Source organism: Coenobita brevimanus, chromosome 67 (assembly GCF_032717465.1).
Source record: "Coenobita brevimanus isolate Jiangsu-jjx chromosome 67, ASM3271746v2, whole genome shotgun sequence".
NCBI classification, from domain to species: domain Eukaryota; kingdom Metazoa; phylum Arthropoda; class Malacostraca; order Decapoda; family Coenobitidae; genus Coenobita; species Coenobita brevimanus.
In genome coordinates this window covers 32300778-32322736 of record NC_137020.1, presented here as the reverse complement: position 1 = coordinate 32322736, position 21959 = coordinate 32300778, and the positions used below count along the sequence as shown (strand labels likewise).

Genomic DNA, 21959 nt, shown 5'->3' with positions numbered 1-21959 from the left:
CACCCTCCTGCCTCACAACCCCACCCTCCCCACACCGCACCACGCCCACACTCCACCACACCAGCCTCACAAAAGTCAAGTTCCACCACAGCGTGGTCATGATACTCACAGGCCACCACAGCAAGGCCATAAAAATCATATTCCACCACACCAGCCTCACAAAAGTCCCATCCCACCCCAACAAGGTCATCAGAGTCCCATCCCCCCCATTCAGGGTCACAAAACTCACATCCCACCACAGGCAGCTCATGAAACTCATCAGCCACAGCAAGGAGTTGATGGTCACATTCCACGCCAGCCAGGTCATACTGGCCTTCAGCAAGGCCCAGCAGATGGTAAACCCTCTCTTGTTGATGATGATCACGTTGCATCTCACACAGGTCAAACTTCACCCCATACAGGTCCCAAGAGCCATATTTCCCACCAGCATGATCAAACTATGCCCCAGTTAGACCAGGAAGGTTTTATTCAACCTCTGCAAGATAAAATATTCCCTCCGAGGAATGCCCTCCCTGGTCAGCAAGGTGGGGGTCATGTTGCTAATGCTGGGCAACCTATCCCACTGGAAGGGTCTGTGTTGCCTCACTTGCCTCATGAGGAAAACACTGCACTCAGACAAGAACCAGTGCCATCACATCATAGAGGCCATGCAAGGCTTCAGCAAGGTCATATGCCTTCCCAAGTTCTTGGAGGTCAGCCATCTCCTGTGCAAGGCCCTGTTTCATCTCAGTCAGGCAACTCTCCAGAGGAGCTCAGTAATGTCCCCTACCAACAAGGTAGTGGAGGTAGACTTCCACTCCTTAAAGGACATAGAATCCCTCAACAAGGTCATGAAAACCGTAATGATTTCCTAAATGGTCATGCATATCAGCAGCAAGGTTCTGCTAGTCCTCAGCAGGGCCAGTTCATTATACATCAAGGTGCAAATGGCCCTGTATCAGTCCAGCATCATCCCAAACAAGGTAAAGAAGACCATGTTACGATGCAGAAAGAAGTGATGCATCTTCACACCCCTGGTAACTACACCACAACCCATCACCCACCTCAGCACACTCATATTCTGTCCCCTCATGGTCACAGAGGTCATATTCCTCCTCATGTAGGGCAGGTCCATATGGTTTCCTCAGAAGACCATAAAAGTCATGATGATAAAGATTCCCATCACCAGAGTAAAGGTGGTCTGCATAAAGGTCACTCAGCTGAGTCAGAAGAGGACCATGCTTTTTCTCAGCATGATTTTGACTCATCCCACAACAAACATGTTCCACCCACAAGAGATAACTTCCCGCCTTTACCAGATGACTTGTCTTCCACATCGGGTCACTTGGTTTCAATACCAGGTCAGTCCGCGGTTCCCTCAGATCACCTCCTGTCTCAGAAAGGCTCTAGTCTGCCAGAAAGAGACTATATTCCACCAGTGCACGATGATATTCCTCCACCTAGAGGTCTTGTTCCTCTCCAACCTTTCCCTGACACGCTGCCTGAGAGTTATGAAATGCTGAGTTCAGCTCCAGTTGTGGGTGTTGAAGTGTGGGGGGAGGTGGCAGCAAGCAGTGAGGAACCTGTCACTATCATTCCTGCCCCTAATCTTGGCCCTCCTAACCACATACTTAAATCTTCCCTATCAAGTCCTAACCAAGCAACTCCTCCCACCACCCACAGCACTGAATCCACACACAGACACAGCCACACTCTTGAATCTACCCGCACCACAGAATCTACCCACACATCTGCAAACACACCAATTGCAACAAGCACCGTCACCTATGTCTTTGCCCTCCCACAGAATCCACCCTCATCCCACACCCAAATTCCACGTCCAGCCAACGCTCCCGCAGAAGACACTGATCTCTCCACAGATTCACCAGATCCCATTCCAACCCCCACTACAGACCCCAGCACTGCCCCAGACACCTCCTTGCCCCCATCCACTACGTCTTCTGTACTCTCCACTCTCCTCTCCACTACCACTAACATTTCCACATCCACCTCCATTACTAGCACTACAACCTCAACCACCACCTCTTCTACCACAGCCACCAGCACAACCATCCAGAGTAGCACCGACAGTTCAACATCTCCAACTACCAGCACCACTTCATCATCTGCTACAGCAAAACAGCCACCTCACCCTGCCATATCCCAACCCCTGTCCAGTGCCAGTGACCGAGTGTTTACAGTAAGTCACAGCGCCGCACAAACCCACACCAATCTCCCCACCCCACCTACACGAGACATGGCACCACCTCCCCCACCACCACTAGGGGAGGGTGTGGGTGGGGTGAGGGGTGCAGGACAGGGGTTAGGAATTAACACCAACAGCCTCGTGGATGGGCAGGTGCCTGTTCGAGACCGGGCACGAGCCCTCACTTTGAACCCTCCCCCTCCCCGATCATGCCAGGGTGAGGGCTGCCTCACCTCTCGCCCTCACCCCACTCCCGCATCCTGGCCTCCCCCAAGTCTCGCACCACGTGCTCTGGACCGCCCATCTTGGTCATCCCCAGGTCTTGCCTACAGGGCCCAGACTATTGTGGGTCGAGGCCGAGCACCCCGTCCCACTCTTAGCTTATCTACACCCCAGCTGAGACACTCCTTGCACTCCACACCACATCAGCAGCCACCACTACCACCACCACCACCACCACCACCGCCACCACTGCCACCACCACCACACCAGCAACAACTGCATCCACCCATCACAGAACTAAACGGAGGGCACAAGGAAGACCAGAAAGGGTTGCAACAGCAAACACAAGGTGACAGTTCCTCTGCCTTGGACAGCAGTGATGCTGCTTCTGTCCCACAGTCCCTCCCTGCTGCTCCTCCCAATATTCGTGTCCAGCCATCACCACCACTTGGGCCTCATCAGATCCCCACTGGCATGTCTCCATCCAGTGGCCCAGCCCATCGTGCTCCAAACCCATACTTTGTGCAGTGGCTGCCACCAGCCTTCAGTCAAGTGGGACGTTCTGACACTTTCCCTTTGGGGCACAGGAGCCATGATATGGGGGGACGAGCGGGACGTGGGCGTAGTTTGTCACTTCCACCACCAGGGGGACGTGCCGCTGTGTTTACTCCACTCATCCTGCAGCTACAGGACCCACATCCATCACGCTACATCCCTCTCAGGCCGCCTCGACCTCATCCCTTCCTCTCTTGACTCGTTGATGTCTTTCCTGGCTTCTTTGTTCCCTGATATGACATGACATCTTTCCATACATCTAACATCTTTACCTGTCAGCTTCTTCCCTTATGTGACATATTTATTGACCTGGTATAAAACAGTATAGTGGTTTCTTGTTCACATGTTATTTTAACAAAAGGCTGGTGAGTTCCATATACCAATACGTTTGCACATCAGTTTGGAGTTGGGCTCCCCCCCCCCCTTACTAACAATATGAAGTTGCTAAACTAATCTGTCACCAGAGCGGTGCAAACAACATGGAAAATTTTCCCAGTGAGGGCATCCTCAGGTACGGTACCAGAAAAGCCCTTCTGTTTTTCCACGTACTATAAATGCAAGAATGTAACATTAATACAGTATTGCATGATAAAACTCATTGTTTTGACCAGAATTCAAAACATTTTAATGCGAAATTTGCTTGATGTATATCCATCCATCCATCATCCAATCCTACGTTGCCCCATGAGGAGCGTAGGAGCCCGAAGCTAGGCAAGTTGGTCCTGACATTTATAATGAGAGTGACCAACCTCACTCATCCATGAGTGGCATTACATGAGCAATAGACACCAACCTTCCCTTGGATATAACCTACACCAGCTCAATCTGACTGGAGCATCTTAATTACCCAGTAAACCACCAGGTGCCAAAATTTGGTTATATGGTTACCACCCAGCATAGTAAATGGTTTCCTGGTGTACAGGAAACCATTTGGTTTGTCACTCAGTGTAGAGTCACCCATAGGCAGAAGGAAGAGGAAAGAATGAAGGAAAGAGAGACAGAAGAGGGAGTGTAAAGTCACCTGTAGGCAGAAGGAACAGGAAAGAATGAAGGAAAGAAAGACGGAAGAGGAAGAGAGGAAAGGGCAGACACCCAAAGCAGTGTTACACTGAGTGAGTGGATGGTGAGCACCTCCCCTACCACTTTGATGTATATGAATAACATTAATATAAGAATTAACATATCCTGTAAAATCTGAAGCCCTAACCTCCATTTTTTAAATCACCATTAATCTTTCTTCGTTTCCTCTTGAAGCTTGTTGTAGTGTTTATTGTCATTTACTCTCTTGACACATAGCTGCTGGTCAGCCATGTTTATAACTTTTTTTTTTTTTTTTTAACATGAAAAAGGTGAAAAAAGGAGGTAGGGTAATTGGAAAGAATAGTTTTTGGAAAAGTAGTAAAATAAGAAAATGTCATAACAGAAACCATTGTACTGTATACTGTAAAAAAAAGAAAGGAAAACATCAGGGAATTTTGTTGTCAGAAAAATCCTAAGCTCAAGGGAGGAATGAAACAGACAGACTTAAATATCATAATCAATATTATCTATTTTCCCTTGTTAACATGAGCTAGGTAGATCTGTGGACACATAGAAGAGGAAGGAATCTTTGTATAAAATCTCTCCTATCCTGTGGGAGTTATGAAGCTTCTTACAATGCATAACTTTTGTGCTGTGGTTTAAAACTTCCAGAGGCTTTTAGGGACCAAGATTATGATCCTGCCTTTAAAATTTCATAAGTATGCCTTATGCCTCAAAGGGGATAATATGGGATTGGCTAGTAGAATATTTACAGGGGAATATGTGGATAATATTAATTCTCCCCTAAGCCAAGGATAATACTGCTTTAGTGCATGTATTTATCCACAGGAAACAAAGATTAGGTAGGGAGTCTCAATACTGTTCCCAGCACATGCACAGTACTGTATAGGTTGGGTTGAGGTGGGAAATATATGTATTCTGAGCAACATTCACTTCTGCAAATGACTCTGTGATAACTTGCCTTTACACTCTCTCCCCTCAGAATAACACTGCACTTCTATGTTTAGTGAGAGTGTGAGTGTGGCAGCCGGCTGACAGTTATATCAATGGACTCTAATAATTTCACATTGGTTGCATTTTGGTGAAGTTAATTGCTTGAAGGATGTGTTCTGGTTAACCACTGAACATAGGGATGACTTTTTCATTATTACTGCCATGTCTTGATGATTTTATTCAGATTAAGATAGACTTTCCAATATGAGGGGGTTAGACATAGATACTATACCCCATCAATATGAGGGGCCTTTTCCAAAGTGAATACAGTAGTATATCTGGCGACAGTATGAGTAAAGCAAATACGATGTCATTCAGAATCAGGAGAATGAATTTGCATTGTTAATTGTTTCAATTTTCCTAGTATTGATATAACTTTGGTTGGCTGTGGTGTGTGTCAGATTGGGGTCCAGCCTGGTAGTGAAATATCAGTTTGGAGTCAAGTATGGTGATTTTTCTATATCAAAATGTTTTCCCACTAAGGACTTGGGTCAGTTAATTTCTCTTTAATTCCTAGAGTACGATTCCTTTTTATTTCATTCCAGCCTCATTTCCAGAAAGTTATACAGTCTTCAGCTTAGGAGAGACATGTGATACTGGAGGGAGTTAGATAATAACCTTCAATAACCCCTAGACCACAAGAGGACCCTTCTAAACTAAAGAGAAAATGGCAGTGGCAAGAATAAGAAAAAGTAAACTCTAATGTACAGTAGTAGGGGTTAAATTATCTGGAGTATAGACTGTAATACCCAAGCCTTGAACCCCTACACCACAGGAAGTAGAAGGGAACAGGCTATTGTTTTTACCAGACTTTTTTCATTACCAGGCTAAACTAAATTGTGTAGCTGATGTGTGATTGAGTATTTGCATTTATATGTATGCTTGTGTGTGTTTATAAAAGTGGGCTGTGTGTAAGCGAAATAAAATTCTATTTATCATGCATATAAAATTATTTATTATTTATTGATACTGTCCATGTATATAACAGCTATGAATATATATACCTGACAACTTGTTAAATCTGATAAAGTATAACTAAAGTACTGTCTATTTTTCTGTTATTTATTGTTGTTGATACACAAACTTTTATGCATAAATATGTTTCCAGTTATGAATTATTTATGTGGTTGGTGTTTTTGTAGTGGCTTAGAGCCTGTATTTATTTATTTCCCTGTTCTTGTTGGTGCAGCATCATGAAGTGGCTGGCAGGCATCTGGCATGTCGTCAGCCATGGACATAGGATTGTATTAGTAAACTGAGTCCCAAGGTGTGGAAAAGTCCCAAATTGTTAACAACAATTTTTAGCAGTGGTTTGGAGAACCCATGAATTTTTGACAATGATTTTTGGCAAAGTTGTGAACAATTTATTTATATTTTTTTTAAAGTCATGAAAAAACCTGTGGACACCCCCTCCCCCCCTTTTTTTCATACAATTTCTGGTATAAGGTGTGGACCAGTCCCTGAATTTTAAAAACATTTCTGAAGCAGTGATGATTGTAGAATGTCTGACCTTCTTGTATCATTGCTGACTTCACTAAGTAATATGGGGTTCAGGCTGTTGGCTCTAAAAATTACAGGTGTTCCACATATAACCATAAAATATCTGGGACTTGCTTATACCATTGCTTACTCAGTTTTAGTAATGTGGCCGACATTTTGAAGGATAGTGTGATGCTATTTGTATACTGCTACTCAGCAGAGAGGTGGTGTGTTTTCAACTAGACCATTTACAACGCTATAGAAACTGCAGTGTTGAGTCACTTGTAGCCTCATCACAATAAAACCACAAGAAATATATTCCTCTATATATTCCTTAACTGTACTGGGATGCTGAAGAGGGATAAATTGGGTTTTGCGGGATAGGCCAAGGCCTTTCCCCCTTCCTCTTTTTTCTTTTTGGAGGGTCGGGTGGTGGCAAGCTTTCACACATAGAGCTTAACTGTTTTTCACTCAGAATGAATACCCTTGTATAAGATTTTTCTATAATTAAAAGAAGTCTTGAAAACCTGAACTAGAAGAAGGGTGGGTGTGGCAGATGGAAGGGGTAAATTAGAGGAATGAAAATGGGTTGGGCAAAACATCCTAACAAGAGTTAGAGTGAATAAATGGCAATGTGGCCAACATGGGGACTGATTTACTGTAAAAGAATATTTCCGATGTAAAGCTGAAGATAAAAATTCATGCACATAATAAATAAATGATGAGACTGCCTTATTACTGAGAATATTCACAGCAACTAGTGCTGAAACACATTATCATGGAGAGGTATACGCTATTTTCTCTGAGTTACATATTGGTACTATGCTGGCTGACTTTAGGAAATATTACGCACATGGCATGCAGAAATCAAGGCCCATAATGGGGCGGAGTCACACCGCGCCTCAGTAGCGAGTAGGTTTGAACTTTATGAATGGCTGCATGCCCATGTTAGTTAAGACCACACCAGTGGGTACATGTCGATATCTTGTTCCAACGCCTGTATGTAGCAAGAAACAGAAACAATACAGATACGCAGAATTTCAGGGGAAAATGTTTCAGACGAAGCTGGAGTGCATTATGCAGGTGTATTCTTACATATATCGACAAACAGCATTAAATCCAAGGTCATCAACTTACAAGTATCTCCTAGAAGAGTCCATGCACTTTTTACGCTCAAATTTTATTTGATATAGAATAAGATACATTCCTTTGTGCGGGATAAAATAGTATACCCTCAAAGGGTACAGTCTCTTTATATTAATCAGATGCGTAAATTATATGGTTGGGAAAATGGGCTATTATAACATAACTCATGTTTGAAAATAATTTTGAGGAATGGATTAAAAACATTTTAGGGACGTTAAGCAGGTACTTTTGGAATATCACCAAAACAGTCCTCAGAGTGAGATCAATATCTAGACCAACAACAACGTCCAGTTCCAGCTGCTTCTGGGGCGTGTCAAGGTAGTTGTCTCCATGGGTCTGTAGCCTGACTCACAAGATAAACGAAGTATCAAAGGAGAAATAAACCTTGAGGATAGAGAACTGGCAAGAATGGAAGCGGAATTAGCTTCAGAATATGACGTTATTGTGGTGGGAACAGGTGAGTGACTTGTCTTCGTTGTCAGGTGACTCTGACTAATCGTTGGCGCACTCTGCCACACCTCTCAGCTTCTTGTCCCCTGCAGGATAGCATTAAAGTGTACATGGCAACGATGAAGAATGCCAGAATCATGTTGCACTATGTTAAATAAAGTCCTTTATTAAATGTCTCCTGCTGCTTATAATAGTGTAAGCAGAATTTGTTGGAATTTCATTTCATTTTTTTTTTTTTTTTTTAATTGCCATCAAGATTCATGTAGCTGACCAAGGTATAGATTCACAAATCAGTTATAACATGTTGTCCCTTATAACTGATTAATTGATTTGGTCGTACACAGATGACAAGGAAGAGAGTTTGTAGAAACATATATACTGTAATTGAAAATAATCCAGGAGAGCTTCCACTCAGACGTTGAATATTTTGTGAAAAGGATTGTATTCTAGTCATTGTTCATTTCTTGTATGACGTTCAGATTCTGCAGAATTAACATTATATGTTACCAAGGTTACTTTCATGGTTTAGGTCCCACAGGGCTTGGTTTGGATATAAAAGAATTTACCAGGTTGTTCTTAGTGTTGAATAATTGAAATAAAAACATTCTGGTTGATACACGTTGTGTACCAACCAAGTAATGCTAAATAATTAGGAAGTTACAAGCATTTGCAAATTGCATCTGTGTGACTTTGTTTGGGGCAGTGGTTATGTAGGCAGTGTGTTGTTCATTAAGGCAATCCTAAGAGCACCTCTGTTTACTCAGTGTACCATGGAAATAGCATGTGTGAAAAGTAACCAACAGTCCATATATCATAGCTGCTGTAGTTATTGACCTTGTAACTACCAGTCATTCCACTGTGTAAGTCCAGTCTGTAATCTCATGTTGGTTCTGTGTAGGGTTTGTGGAGTCAATAGTGGCAGCAGCAGCAGCAAGGATTGGCAAGAAAGTCCTTCACATTGACAAGTAAGTTTAGAATTCTTCCAGCATTAATATATGTAACATTATAGTTTTTCCGTGATAGTAGTGGGTTGACTTCCACCTGGTATTTCAACATAACACATTTTTATACTTGTACAGATACCCAGTACTGTATATCATTGACAGCCCATAGCAGCAGCCACAACAAGTCTATCCGTCCATCCATCCATCATCCAATCCTATGCCACCCTGTGAGGAGCGTAGGAGCCCGGGGTTAGGCAAGTTGGTCCTGACATTTAAGATTAGAGTGACCAGCCTCACTCATCCCTAAGTGGCATTACATGAGCAATACAAGTCCAACATAATTTAAACATGACCGTGCCATACTTAGCCATACATACACACAGTACATACATACATATACAGGCCATCCCTGTTATAACAATGAGTTGCATTTTGGAAAACCCATCGTTGAGCCAGGGTATCGTTAAACGGGGATGTTTTAACATGGAAAGTCCAAAACCCACCCAAATGAGTCCAAGATTCTAGCTCACTAAACCCCCAGATAGCTTTAAAACAAGCTCAACTAAGCCTAAGAGCAGTTTATAACTCACCTAAATCCAAAAATAATATCCAAAATCATCAAAAATGTCTGGGAAAAAAATCAGACTTAACTGTACCCAAGAATAACTGGTCACCATGCCTATGACTAAAACACAGTAATATAAGTCTAAAAACAGTTTATAAACCAACCTAAACAAAATTTAAGTGTAAAATTTAATCATTCATTCATTCATTGCCAGACGCCATGTATCCCAAACAGGGTGGCCAAGGGCTTAGAGTTAATTGTTTTACAGGGAGGGGCACTAATCCTCCACCAACCCCACTTGACACGTAGGGATGCCAACAGCATCTGGTGTTCCCAGGCGGTCACCCATCCAAGTACTAACCAAACCCAACGTTGCTTAACTTCGCTGATCGGACGGGAAGCAGTGTACTCAACGTGGTATGGCCATTGGCAAATTTGGTTAAAAAAAAAAAAAAAATGGATAACCAGGGACTGGCCATCGATAGGCAGGGAAGGGTGTTAGTTTTTTCACATTGCTAAGGCGGGGTATTGTATATTGATGGATCGTATTGCAGGGAATGCCTGTATACATACATACAATACCAGGTAGCTATATATTGTATGTGTATTATTTATTCAGTACTGTATTGAATCATGTGTTGTTAAAAAATTTGTCTATTTATCTATTTATTGCCAGACGCCACAATCCTGTAAGGGGTGGCCATTTGACTGAGTCATTTGTGTTACGGGAAGGGGTACCAGTAGTTAAACAACACTTCATCATGGTGGTAGGATGGAATATTCTTGAAAAGAACAGTGTAGTATAAAAGCCCTAAGAAATGCATAAGTACTGTACAGTACAAATCTTGATATAATTCATTTTCATTATTCCAACCCATTTTATCATGTATGCATGAGTTGGGGAGATACCATGCATGGCCTTTGATGTTATTAGACATGATTTAGCAAGGGAGAAAGAAGCTTCAGGTAACTTACAGTACGCTCTACATCCAAATTTCGAGATTGTTAATTTTGCTGTTGTTTGTGTTGTAACTCGAGACTTATCTTTCTATAATCTCATTGGACTGCAGGCTGGAATTGGCTCTTTTGTATAGTCCATCGTCCTCATTTTGGGGGATAGGAAGGGAAATGAGAGACATCTATATAACCAGGCAGTGGAGCTGTCAGGTTGTATCAGTGCACCACATAAAGGCATCCCACTCCAGCATCAGTTTTGCTAATTGGTCTGTGAGTAAATGAGTTTAAAGGTAATGAGTTGCTTTTTCTTCAGCAATGATTACTATGGTGGGCAGTGGGCATCATTCACCCTGCAGGGGATTCAGCAGTGGGTGGAGAATGTTACTGCAGCATCACCTCCAGTCCCTTCCATAGGTATTCTAACTTCATTAACTAGTGCACAGCCATTCTTCACTTCAAATCTAGGATGTGTGCAGACAAAATATGATTTTAAGTGAGTCATGTTTCCAGTTCATGTTGAGAGGTTAAAAGCACAAGTAGTACTCATTTATAATTTTAGGTAAGAATCATAGTGTTATAGTGAATTAACAATTACTGTGGATTTTATAAAGGCTACTTATATTTTAATCATAGAGTAGTAATATGTTGAACAGTAAAATGGGCCATGTCTCTGTTTAATCACTGCTCTTTCTGTACAAGCCATAAGTATTATAAGCTATTCTCGGTATGGTAACGCAAAGAAGTTAAAATTCCACTAATGTGTTGTCAAATCATACAGGTGGAGTGACATTGGAAGATGGTGAGAAACTGGTGGCTGTCGGTGACCCCAACAGAGCCTACACCAATGTCAAGCAGACCTGGCATATCCCGTAAGTAATTGTAGCTTGTTTTATAAAGTATATCAGCCAGCATCCTTCTGTCCATCTGTCTGTTTATCTCTTAGTTTATTTCTGAGTACATCTCTCTCTTTCTATGTATCTGTCTAACTAATCTGTTTGTTTATCCATCCGTGTATCTATAGCTGTCTCCCAGTAGCCAGATTACTTAATTTCAAAAAGGGTGTCAACAAACGAATCACCTGCATGTCACCCTTCCCTCCACCAGTCAGGCTGCCCTCTCTGGAACTCACATTTCTCTCCCCCATTTACCTCTCTGCTCTGTCTCTACTTCTTCCTTGATTTGTAAAGTTAAAGTTCAGATTGCTTATCAGTGTCTTCTCAGTTACTAGACCGATTAAGGTGGTATAGTGAGGCCTTGCTTTATAGTGCCTCCGTTTATTTCATTATGTATTTATTTTGAACAGTTTAGAGTGCAGTAAGTCCTTGCTTCATTAGTTGATATACTTGGCTTTTTTTTTTTTTTTGCTATTAATTCCACAGTACTGTATATGAAAGATAAATTGCCTTTACAGGTTCATTGTTACCTGTAAAACTGATCTGCCAGTGGCCTTCAATTTACAGCACCAGCCAAAGTAATACAGGAGTTTTTAAATTGGTTCTTGCTAGATGGTGTGAAGTGTATAAGTGCGGATGCTTATGCCTGTGAGGTGGGAGTCAGGACTGGTGAGTCAGTGGCTGTGTGGTGTTCAGTTGGGCAAACTTTGATTACTTTTATATTTTTTATTTTATCTATTAATTTTTTTCCCTCTACCTCACCCCACCAGTGTGAAAAAGATCTGGATGATGATGATGGTGATTTTGGAAGACACCCATGTCTTATTAGGAGGATGTCTTGTTTAATATTTAGCAGATTACGCCAGGTTACTGTCCCTCATATTACTCTCCCTCTTATTATTCCTTCATCATCCCAGCGTCATCTTCCCACTTGGCATTATCTTCATTCACAAACAGGGAGGAGGTGGCAACTCCTAACGCATCTGAGGAAGGAGCTGTTGGTGGACAAGACTCCACCAATACCACCACAACAGCTGAAGCTAAGGCAACAGACAACACAGCAGCAACAGAAGAGACAACAGCAGATCCTGGTGTAAAGACAGAAGAAGGTGCAGAGACAAAAGATGCAGCTGCCAAACCAGATGCACCGAAGGAGGCAAAAGTGTGGTCACAAAAAGAGCTGCTGAAGCTGTCCCGAAAGTTTAATCTTGATCTTGCTCCCAAGGTATGTCCTGGAAGTGGTATTTGATTTCACTTGAGTATGTTATCTGTTTACAGTGGTCTTATAATACAGGGAACAAATTACTGCAGAAAAGTAATAGTGAGCCCCCCCCCCCTTCCCAAATAAAAAGCATAATTGTATATTGAAAAGTAGATTGTGGTAGGCGGGGGCTCTCACCATCCACTCACTCGATGTAGTGTTGCTCTCCGGTGTCTGCCCTTTCCTTTCCTCTATCCTTCTTTCCATCCATCCTCTTGTGTCTTTCTTTCCTTCATCCTTTCCTCTTTCTTTTGCCTATGAGTGACTTTACACTCCCTCTTCTGTCTTTCTTTCCTTCATTCTTTCCTCTTCCTATTGCCTGTGGGTGACTCTACATTGAGTGACAACCCAAATGGTTTCCTGTACACCAGGAAACCATTTACTATGCTGGGTGGTAACCATATATCCAAATTTTGGCACCTGGTGGTTTAGTGGATAATAACAGCACTCCAGTCGGATTGAGCCAGTGAAGGTGTATATCCAAGGGGTGGTGGGGGTTTATTGCTCATGTAATGCCACTCAGGGATGAATGAGGCTGGTCACTCTCATCTTAAATGCCAGGACCAACTTGCCTAGCCCCGGCTCCTACGCCTCTCATGGGGCAATGTAGGATTGGATGGCGGATGGATGGAAAATTCATGGATCCACAAGTTTTTGTAAACCAGATAGGTCTTCAGGTTCTGTTGATATATTAATTAAAATATGAAAAAATAGCAACTAACATGAGCTTTTGTTGTATCTGATTAATTGGTTACCTCAATGAAGAATCCATGATTTAACCTCGGTACCTGGCATAATTATTGCTTTATTCTTCTATATTGTAATTAATCACTGAGTGTTTTTTAATTTTTCATGTAATTGTAATAATTTTGCAGCTGTTGTATTCAAGAGGTCCTCTGGTAGAGCTGCTCATCTCTTCTAATGTAGCCAGGTGGGTGATGTGTGGGATTAGATGATGAATGAATTAATGAATGATATATTTATTCTTCATTTAAAGCATCATTACAGTTGCATCATTGTTTATTTGCTGATCTATTAACCACTGTGAACATACCGGTATGCATGTGGTGAATTAAAGTTGCTCTGAAATCAGTAATAGTGTTTTTTGTGCTTTTTAACTCATTCAGGAATCAAAAACATGTCCTGCTTAAAGCTGTTTTATGTAAAGTAGAATTTTTTCTGCCAGTATTTTGGATTTCAATGAGAGCTGCTTTAATATTTCCTCTGTTTATTCTCTGCAGATATACTGAGTTCAAGTGCATCACCCGAGTGTTGACCTGGGTGGAGGAAAATGGTGAAGGTGATGAAAAAGGCAGCACTGGGGGTCTGGTGGCAGTGCCGTGTTCCCGCAGCGACGTGTTCACCACAAATGCCATCAGTCTGGTGGAGAAGCGCCTCTTGATGAAGTTCCTCGAGTTCTGTAACGAGTATGAGAAGCATCCTGACCAGTTTGCAGGTGAGGGTGAAGGAGGTTGCCAAAAAAAGAGGATGTTTAGGGCAGTCTGTCTGTGAGGGCCTGTTCTTATGTGATCTAACAAATAACCTCATAAATTATATGATGGAAGTGATGGCAGTGGTTAACTCTGAAGTGATGTGCTAAGTTGGGTCAGTCATGTGAAGTAGGGTTAACGTAATTTTTGTTTTTGTTTTTACCCACAGAGTATGAAACCAAAACCTTCCGTGAGTTCCTAGCATCACGCCGGCTAACGGAAAACTTGATCCACTTTGTGACTGAGGCGATGGCAATGGTTGGTCCCGATGAGACATGTCGTGTGGGGCTGGAGCGTACCCGCCTCTTCCTAACCAGCCTTGGCCGCTACGGGTCCACACCGTTCCTCTTCTCCATGTATGGCTGTGGGGAGCTGCCTCAGGCCTTCTGCAGGTGGGTGGTGTGTCTTTTTCAGTGGATTACTGTCATCTTTTTTCATTTTTATTAATTGTTTTTCTGATCTTGGAAAGTTCTGACTCTTGCTCATAACCCCTTGAATCCAGAGTGTCCTTTTGGTTTATTCTTGCCACTGCCAGACAGTATTGTTCATCGTAGGAAAGGCCTTTAGGGATTTATTAAGGTTATGTCAAACCCATCTAGAGTTAAAAGTCTATCCTAAGCGAAATAAAACCATCAGGAGATGGTAAGAATAAAATGAAACTATATATCTCATTTCAGTGGGTTAATGGCATACGATCTCCCTCGCCATTGTGATACTGTATTTTGATATGATGCCACGATAATGCAGTCAGTCAGTCTCTGCAACTCTGTTTTAATCCTTTTACAGCAGCAGTACTTTCAGTGGTCACTTCCCAGTCACCCAGTATATCAGAATTTCCTTAACATGCTTAGATGAAATGATACCGTAAAATGAGAAGAGACAGTACATTCCTGTGACTGCTTAGGCTTAGGAAGATACAGCATAAAATTCCTCCTTACATGAGGGTTGCTTTGTGATCTGTTGGTAGCCAGAAACAAGGAAGCAGTGTAAAAAATATTGGAATATAATATAATATTTTCATTGGAGTAGGAGACAAAATGAGATAGAGAGAAGGGGTGGAGAGGTATGTGTGAGGATGGTGTGAGTTGGGGAGAAGGGCAACATGATAACAGAGGACGGAGTGACATGTAGACAATTTGGTTGTGGCCATCCTGTCTGGGATTAAGTCGTCTGGTCATAGATAAATACGGTAGATGTATACATGGAGTTGTATGCACTTCAAGTCAGTCTCATGTTTTGTTTACTTGTGTTATAGAGTACATGAGAATAATGTTGTGTTGCAGGCTGTGTGCAGTGTTTGAGGGTACATATGTGCTGCGTAAACCCCTGTCTCACCTTATCCTGGACTCCAACAACAAATGCGTGGGTGTGGTGGCAGAAGGTCAGCGTTTCAAGTGTGGTAATGTGGTGCTGAGTGTTGGCCAGGCCCCAGCACAATACATTGGCCAGGGTGCCTCACCGGACTCACTCCCTCGCCTCTCACGCGCCATCATCGTAACTGACAAGTAGGTTTTTGTCTCCCTTTGTCTGCAATGTTGTTGCCTCTTTCATCACCTTTTCTCCGAGGATGTACTTCGTGTTAATTCCATCAGTGGTGCTGGAGAGGGATGCTTTCAGGTGGTGGCACTGTTATGATCAGGTGTTGAAGCTGTCTGTTTATACAAGTGTCCCTCAGTCCCATCTGTATCCCCGAACAGGAGGAGAGTGGATTGCGGAGGAAGGGCAGCTTTGGCCTGTAGTCTGCCAGATTCATGTTCAGATGAGCCAGGGATTGCCAATATTAACTGTAACTACCGGTACTAATTGGATCATTGTCAGTATAGAATACAGCACACAAAGATATACATTGTCTTTGAAAATATTTTATGGTATATAACTATTTCACTGGTGATGATAATGATGGTGGTGGTTGGTGGTGGTGGTGGTGGTATGAGAGATCCATCGTAGTGAAGGTGTAAACACAGTGTCTGTGGAAGTGTTAATATATTGACCATAGGACAAATGAGGATGGTGATATTGTTGGTGATAATGATAATGATGATGTCTGTTACAGGTCCATTATGCCACAAGAGAAAGAACAGCTAACATTGCTGCGTATGCCGAGTGCCCCTGACATCTCACGGCCTATCACTGTGGTGGAGGTTGGGCAGGGTGGTGGCGTCTGCCCTCAGGATTCTCGTAAGTAGGGATGGTTGGCTCCGTGAATTTTATTATCACAAAAATTATCTTATGTATTACTTCCAGATGAAAACAAGTTAAAAAATGTAAAGTGTGTATGTTCCTTAACTTATGTATGTCTGCTTTATGTACAGTATTTTTAAATTTATTAGCTTTGCTGACCATAAACAAAAGTAGTGCTAAAATATAAGGTAAACTGCAGCATTATTTGTTTTGTGTAGTTTTTGCTTATTGCTATAGATTATTTTTATTCATTATACACAGCAAAGGTTTTAAAGTACAGTAGTTTGATATTTGTGGTAGCTTTTCTTCAGTGTACTACTGTGTATGTACTGCCTTCTCAGAGAACCATTATGTAACTTGGGAACCTGCTGTACCGTATACAGTACTGAAATTTGTACCACATTAGAGAGTCGTTGGAAATACACAGAAATAGAAAATACATACCGGTAGTTCAGTAATAAAATCAGGGTATATTAATGGTAGGAATGCCTGTATGTTTCTGTGTTGTGTTGCAGACTGTGTACAGCTGACATGTGAAGGCCATGATGCTGAGGCTGACCTGGCAGGAGCTGTGACACGACTCATTGGACCTCCTCACCCACCAGCACCACTCTGGTCTCTCTACTTTAACCAGGTAACACCATTTTTTTTTTTTTTTCCCAAGTGATGGGAAGCTGATTTTTTAGGTCAAACTCCGTCTATCTTATAAATTATAGAGTAGGGTACCCTCAGTGACTTTGTTATGAACCGCTCTCACTTGCCACTCGGATAACCCTACTAGCTTTACAGTAAAGGTGTAGGGGTATCAATAGGTTTGCACTTCTTCCTTACCAGTTTATTTCTCTACAGCAGTTGGCACATGAATATGATACTGAGTGTTATTTTTGCAAGTTCTTTTGGCATAAAAAGGTAAAATTAAGTACATTATTAAGTACTTACCCATGATGATTTATATTTTAATTCTGGATACCGAAAGGATGATTTGATGTTGGTTAGGGGAGGTGTCTTAATTGTCATGGCACAAATGAAATTCATATGTGACATCTCCAATTTGGAATGTCTCCAGATCTAAATGAAATTGTCTAGACACAGCACACATAGCCAGGGACATGGATATGTAATCTCATTATCTTAGGAGGATTTCTAGCACCTTTTCATTAGTGACTTATTTTGCATATTATACTCTGCCATCCCCCTAAGCTACCATGACCTTCCTCTGCCCTCAGGTTGACCTCTCAGGATGTGACCTTGTGACCCACTGCCCTGTTGGTCTGCATCTTTGCCCAGGGCCTGATGCCACCCTAGACTACGATGGTGCCATCACGCAGGTCAGTAGCTAATGACTGAGGATAATGGGTTACAGGAACAGTACTTGTTGACAGTTTCATGCATTTCTCACATTAACTGATGAGATTTTCATGATCTTTTTGATCTGCCACACAATTTCTAGCTATGTAAAGTTGCTGAGTTAGACTCCCAGTCTTTGATAAACCAGCAATATTAAGATATTTTCTCTCCTGTACAAAAGTTTTATTCTCATAGGAACTTAATTAACTCAAAATCACATTCTGAGCAGTCATGTTCCCATCACCAAATCAAAATAATATGTTTCAGAATCAGTGCTCATTGATTAAATTATTTACAAATACAGTAGACATGTAGATAGATAGGAAGAAGTACTGGTATATTCTTCATTTTTATTACCCCATCTTGGGACCTAGGTTTGGAGCTAGGATGACGATTGTCAGGTTGAGAATGATGTTTGTGTTTTTATTTTGTGATCATCATCCTGATCCTTTACCTCCAATTAGGATGGAGTGAGGTAGATTCCAAAAACAAAGTAGGTTATGTATTTTTTTCTTAATTTTTTTTGTTTACCTGCTTATTCATTCATTTATTTGTTTGTTTCATCTCACCAGGCCCAGAATGTCTTTAAGCAGATGTTCCCCGATGATACGTTCCTGCCCCGTGCCCCAGACCCAGAGGAGATTGTGTTTGATAATGCCGGGGCAGAGCCAGCGGAGGGGGACCAGCTGGGGCAGGAGGAGAGCGAGAAGGAGAAAGACGATAAAGATGAGGGGAAAGGGGAGAAGGGGGAGAAAGCAGATGCAGAAAAGGCGGGGTGTAATCCTGAGGCTGCTAGCTGAGGGGTGTGATGGATTAGCTATTAAAAAATACACATGCTGCTTATTTAACCCCTTCAGACCAAGAATGTTATTTATATTTAATTCTTGTTACCTCCAGACGTTTACACTGGGTATAGAGACAATTCATACTAGTGGGGTTAGAACCAGCTTTCATTTACCCCTTCGTTACTAGAGAATGAATTTTCATGTCAATATAGACTTAGTTTATCCCTTCAAAGTTACTCGTTTTGGAGGAGGATGAAAGCCAAAGATCATCAAGTTTCAGATAAACCTGGGACTAATACCACTAAAAAATTTTGCTAATCTGAATAAAATCATCTGGCAGTAGCAAGGATAAAGTAAAAGTGATGCTCTTGGATGTAAGGGTTAACTCCTCTAGTGGGTAGAAAATGTAGCCTTTCTGAATATTTATTGTCACTCTCTGTTGCTGATTGTACTCGCACACATTCCATGCTTTACCGTTAAACAAGTGGCAGTGGCTGTGTTATGTTTGTGGTATGTCTCTCTTTTTATGTATGGTAGACTAGCCTTGGGTCCCTAGGTCTTGGAGAGGCTGGTGCCATTTTTATTAGAAGTTTTCTACCAGTTGTGTCCACAGAATTTCCACCTTCACAAATTTTCCCAGCCATTTCTATGTTCCTTGTCATCTTCTTCTATCTTTGTTTTTATTCCTTAGGTTTAACTAGTGTCAGTCCTGGGTGAACCTGGGATTAGTCTTGTAACAGTGGACGGATTGATAGATAGCGTGTATTTATTTATTTAACTTTTCATGTAACAATTTCATCCCAGTCATTCTCATCATCATTGTTGATTATGTCTGTCTTTCATTAGTTTCCTCTTCTGAACCAAGCCTTTATTTCCTAATGCTGAAAAGACATCAGAATTTTTAAAAAGTTCTTCTGAACCACTTTGTCACCCTTCAGCATCTCTTGTTACATATGGCAAGTGCTGAGAAGTGTCATCACTGTATTTACACATGGGCAGTACCTAAGTATGCTCATTTTACTTTAACTTGGCCCAAAATTTCCATCTGTCCATTTTGAATGCATAGCTTTGACTATATTGGCAGTAGAATATGATACTAGTAATAAAGAAGTGCTATGGAAAGGATGTATTGCCGTGGTATTGTCCTCTGATGCAGAGTTAGGGAAAATAATCTGTAAAAGGATGAAAATTTAGGCCAAGTTAGAGTAAAAAGAGTATAGTCTTGGTACTGAGACCTTTGAGTAGTTTGAATATTGTTGCAGTGTCTCACATTTCACCTCCACCGTACGTAAAACCGTGAATTGCCTTGAGCTGCCTTTTGTGTCCTTTAAACTTCATGGTGTATGAGCAGCAAACACTTTAAATATCATGCTTTAATATTACTGCAGGTATTCTGTATATCTCTTGTGTGGTTTGAACATTTTGAAAGACAGAGTTCCATGCTTCCACGGGTCAGCTAGCGCGGGTCAGCCACGTTCACTTGATGGTCGTTTCCATGTTGCACAGTCTCCAGCATTATCCTTGCAAGCCACATAATCCAGAGGTCCCATATTAGGATCATATTCCGTTTTTCTTTGGTTTTCCTACAGAATTCCCCTTCCATGTTTAATATTGTGCAGTGCTTTACCCAGTTCTTCTCACAGCTACCCAGCCCAAGAGCATTTTAGTGTTCCTGTAAGCATTGCCCATATTCATATTTATGCATCATTTTATTCAGTTATTCTCACATGCACCCGTCATCGTATCACACCTACTATGTATCACGTTCCAAATAAACTCGTTAACTCAATGCACGTGTGTCCTTATTCAGTAACTAATTCCGTAAAACACCACTCCCTCTGATACTAGTCCCAGCCTTTTATTTAGTGTAGCATTTGGTATAATTGAATTTTAAATATCACATTGCAAAGTTTATTGGAAAATATTAGTCTGCTTTCATGTGGGGTTTGCTGATGTTTTGCATGTGCTTAAATCGTGGCAGTGCATGGCAGTTTCTGTGATCATAGTGCTATTGACATGTACTCCTGTGTGATATTCATGTGTGCCTCCTCGTAATGCATCATTCTCTTTTTCTGTCACTGTTTAGTGCTTTTGTGGATCTCTCTCTCTCTCTCTCTCTCCCCCACCCCTTAGTTGCACACTGCCCCAGCCCATCATATCACTTGTGTATACAGTGTTTTCAGAAGTGTTCATCTTTCACAGCATTTACCATGCTTCACCAACATAATGCCTTACAGCCTTGCCAAAAGCTGCATGAATAATGAAGTATTCCTTTGATAGGCTTTTTAATATTTTAACATTAGGAACGATATAATAGTCATCATGTGATAGACCTTTTGACCATTTGAAATTAATAGATAACCCTGTATATTAATTTTGATGATGGTGATGCTGTACCAAATCTGAGATGTCGCCATGCATGTTTATATTCTCCAAATCTACCCACATACATTGAAGTAGGCCTAATTTGCCAACTTAACTTGTATGGTAATTTATATATAAGGGCATTAACAACTAACTAGCCTCAGTCGTAAAAGGAAATGAGGAATATGTAAGAAAGGGCGACTATTGTGTTGCTTGAATGGCATGTTGCTGCTTAACAAGTTCCCATGGTTGCAAGTCATCCATAGGTGTAATTCAAATGTTACATAATAATCTGCATTCTTACGGATTAATTTTGCATTAATAAAAGTTGGAGAGTAATATACAACACTGTAGTGAAGGATAAATACTATACAGGGTTGAATTAGTGCAGGTTACCATATCATAGGATTTTAAAAACCATGGCACAACCGGTGAATGAATTTGAAGTTTCAGTGACCTAAACTATTCTTTTACCCAAGCTATACATAACCTGATATTGACAATCTGGTATATTGGGCGTTGCCATGAAATCAGTGTAAGCTGTTACTCAAAGTTGCACATGTTTACTTTGCAGCTGACCCCTTAGAAACACATCTTGTATTCATTAAGGAGTTCCGTTATCACCGTTATGTTCCTTGGTGGCCTCATCAGTCACGTGTAAAAAGAAAGATTGAATAAAGTGCTATGTAATGCATCAGATTGTTTTACTGAGTTAGGCTCATTAACCGTGAGATCCACCACGACAGCTATTTACGGTAATCTGGTTGAATATCTGGTAATGCACTGTGATCTAAATAGTCACTGAGTTAAATCCGCGTGAAAATGGTGAGTGTTAGTTAAAGGTAAGCTTAAATGGGAGTAATTTATCAAAATTACAGTGTGGTTCTAAGCCGGGGAAGAGTTGCCAGGAGCCAAATTAGCGATAGTTAAATACTACTAATAAAAGGGATTATGTATGGCTATCATGCTTAGAACATGCTATGATGGGTCCTCTTCTAATTCTACTACTGTATGGTTGTGCATGTGATACATATGGGCATATCAAGAAAAATCAAGTAGTGATGGCAACAATATGGCGGCCATATGCACTCCCGAAGAGCC

General features: G+C 41.5%; 1 protein-coding gene and 1 non-coding gene across 2 annotated transcripts; one reads left to right on the top strand and one right to left on the bottom strand.

Moving 5' to 3' along the window:
• The first annotated feature begins 7896 nt into the window (after positions 1-7896).
• Positions 7897-21552, top strand: Rep (Rab escort protein). Its single transcript, XM_080276837.1, has 13 exons — positions 7897-8078; positions 8970-9036; positions 10851-10951; positions 11316-11406; positions 12388-12655; positions 13567-13622; positions 13933-14147; positions 14351-14573; positions 15465-15686; positions 16235-16359; positions 16878-16996; positions 17589-17690; positions 18282-21552. The coding sequence occupies exons 1-13, from the start codon at positions 8030-8032 to the stop codon at positions 18507-18509; spliced, it is 1866 nt and encodes a 621-aa protein (XP_080132963.1). The 5' UTR covers positions 7897-8029; the 3' UTR covers positions 18510-21552.
• On the bottom strand, positions 9893-10011 carry LOC145405659 (5S ribosomal RNA). The gene has a single exon (XR_013898402.1). It is a non-coding gene; the product is annotated as a 5S ribosomal RNA (ribosomal RNA).
• Positions 21553-21959: the final 407 nt, after the last annotated feature.

Coding starts and splice junctions, on each gene's coding strand:
- Rep (XM_080276837.1), top strand. CDS start 8,030: ATGGAAGCGGAATTAGCTTCAGAATATGACGTTATTGTGGTGGGAACA. Junction 11,407..12,387: donor AAGCAGACCTGGCATATCCC/GTAAGTAATTGT, acceptor ATTCACAAACAG/GGAGGAGGTGGCAACTCCTA. Junction 14,574..15,464: donor CTGCCTCAGGCCTTCTGCAG/GTGGGTGGTGTG, acceptor GTTGTGTTGCAG/GCTGTGTGCAGTGTTTGAGG.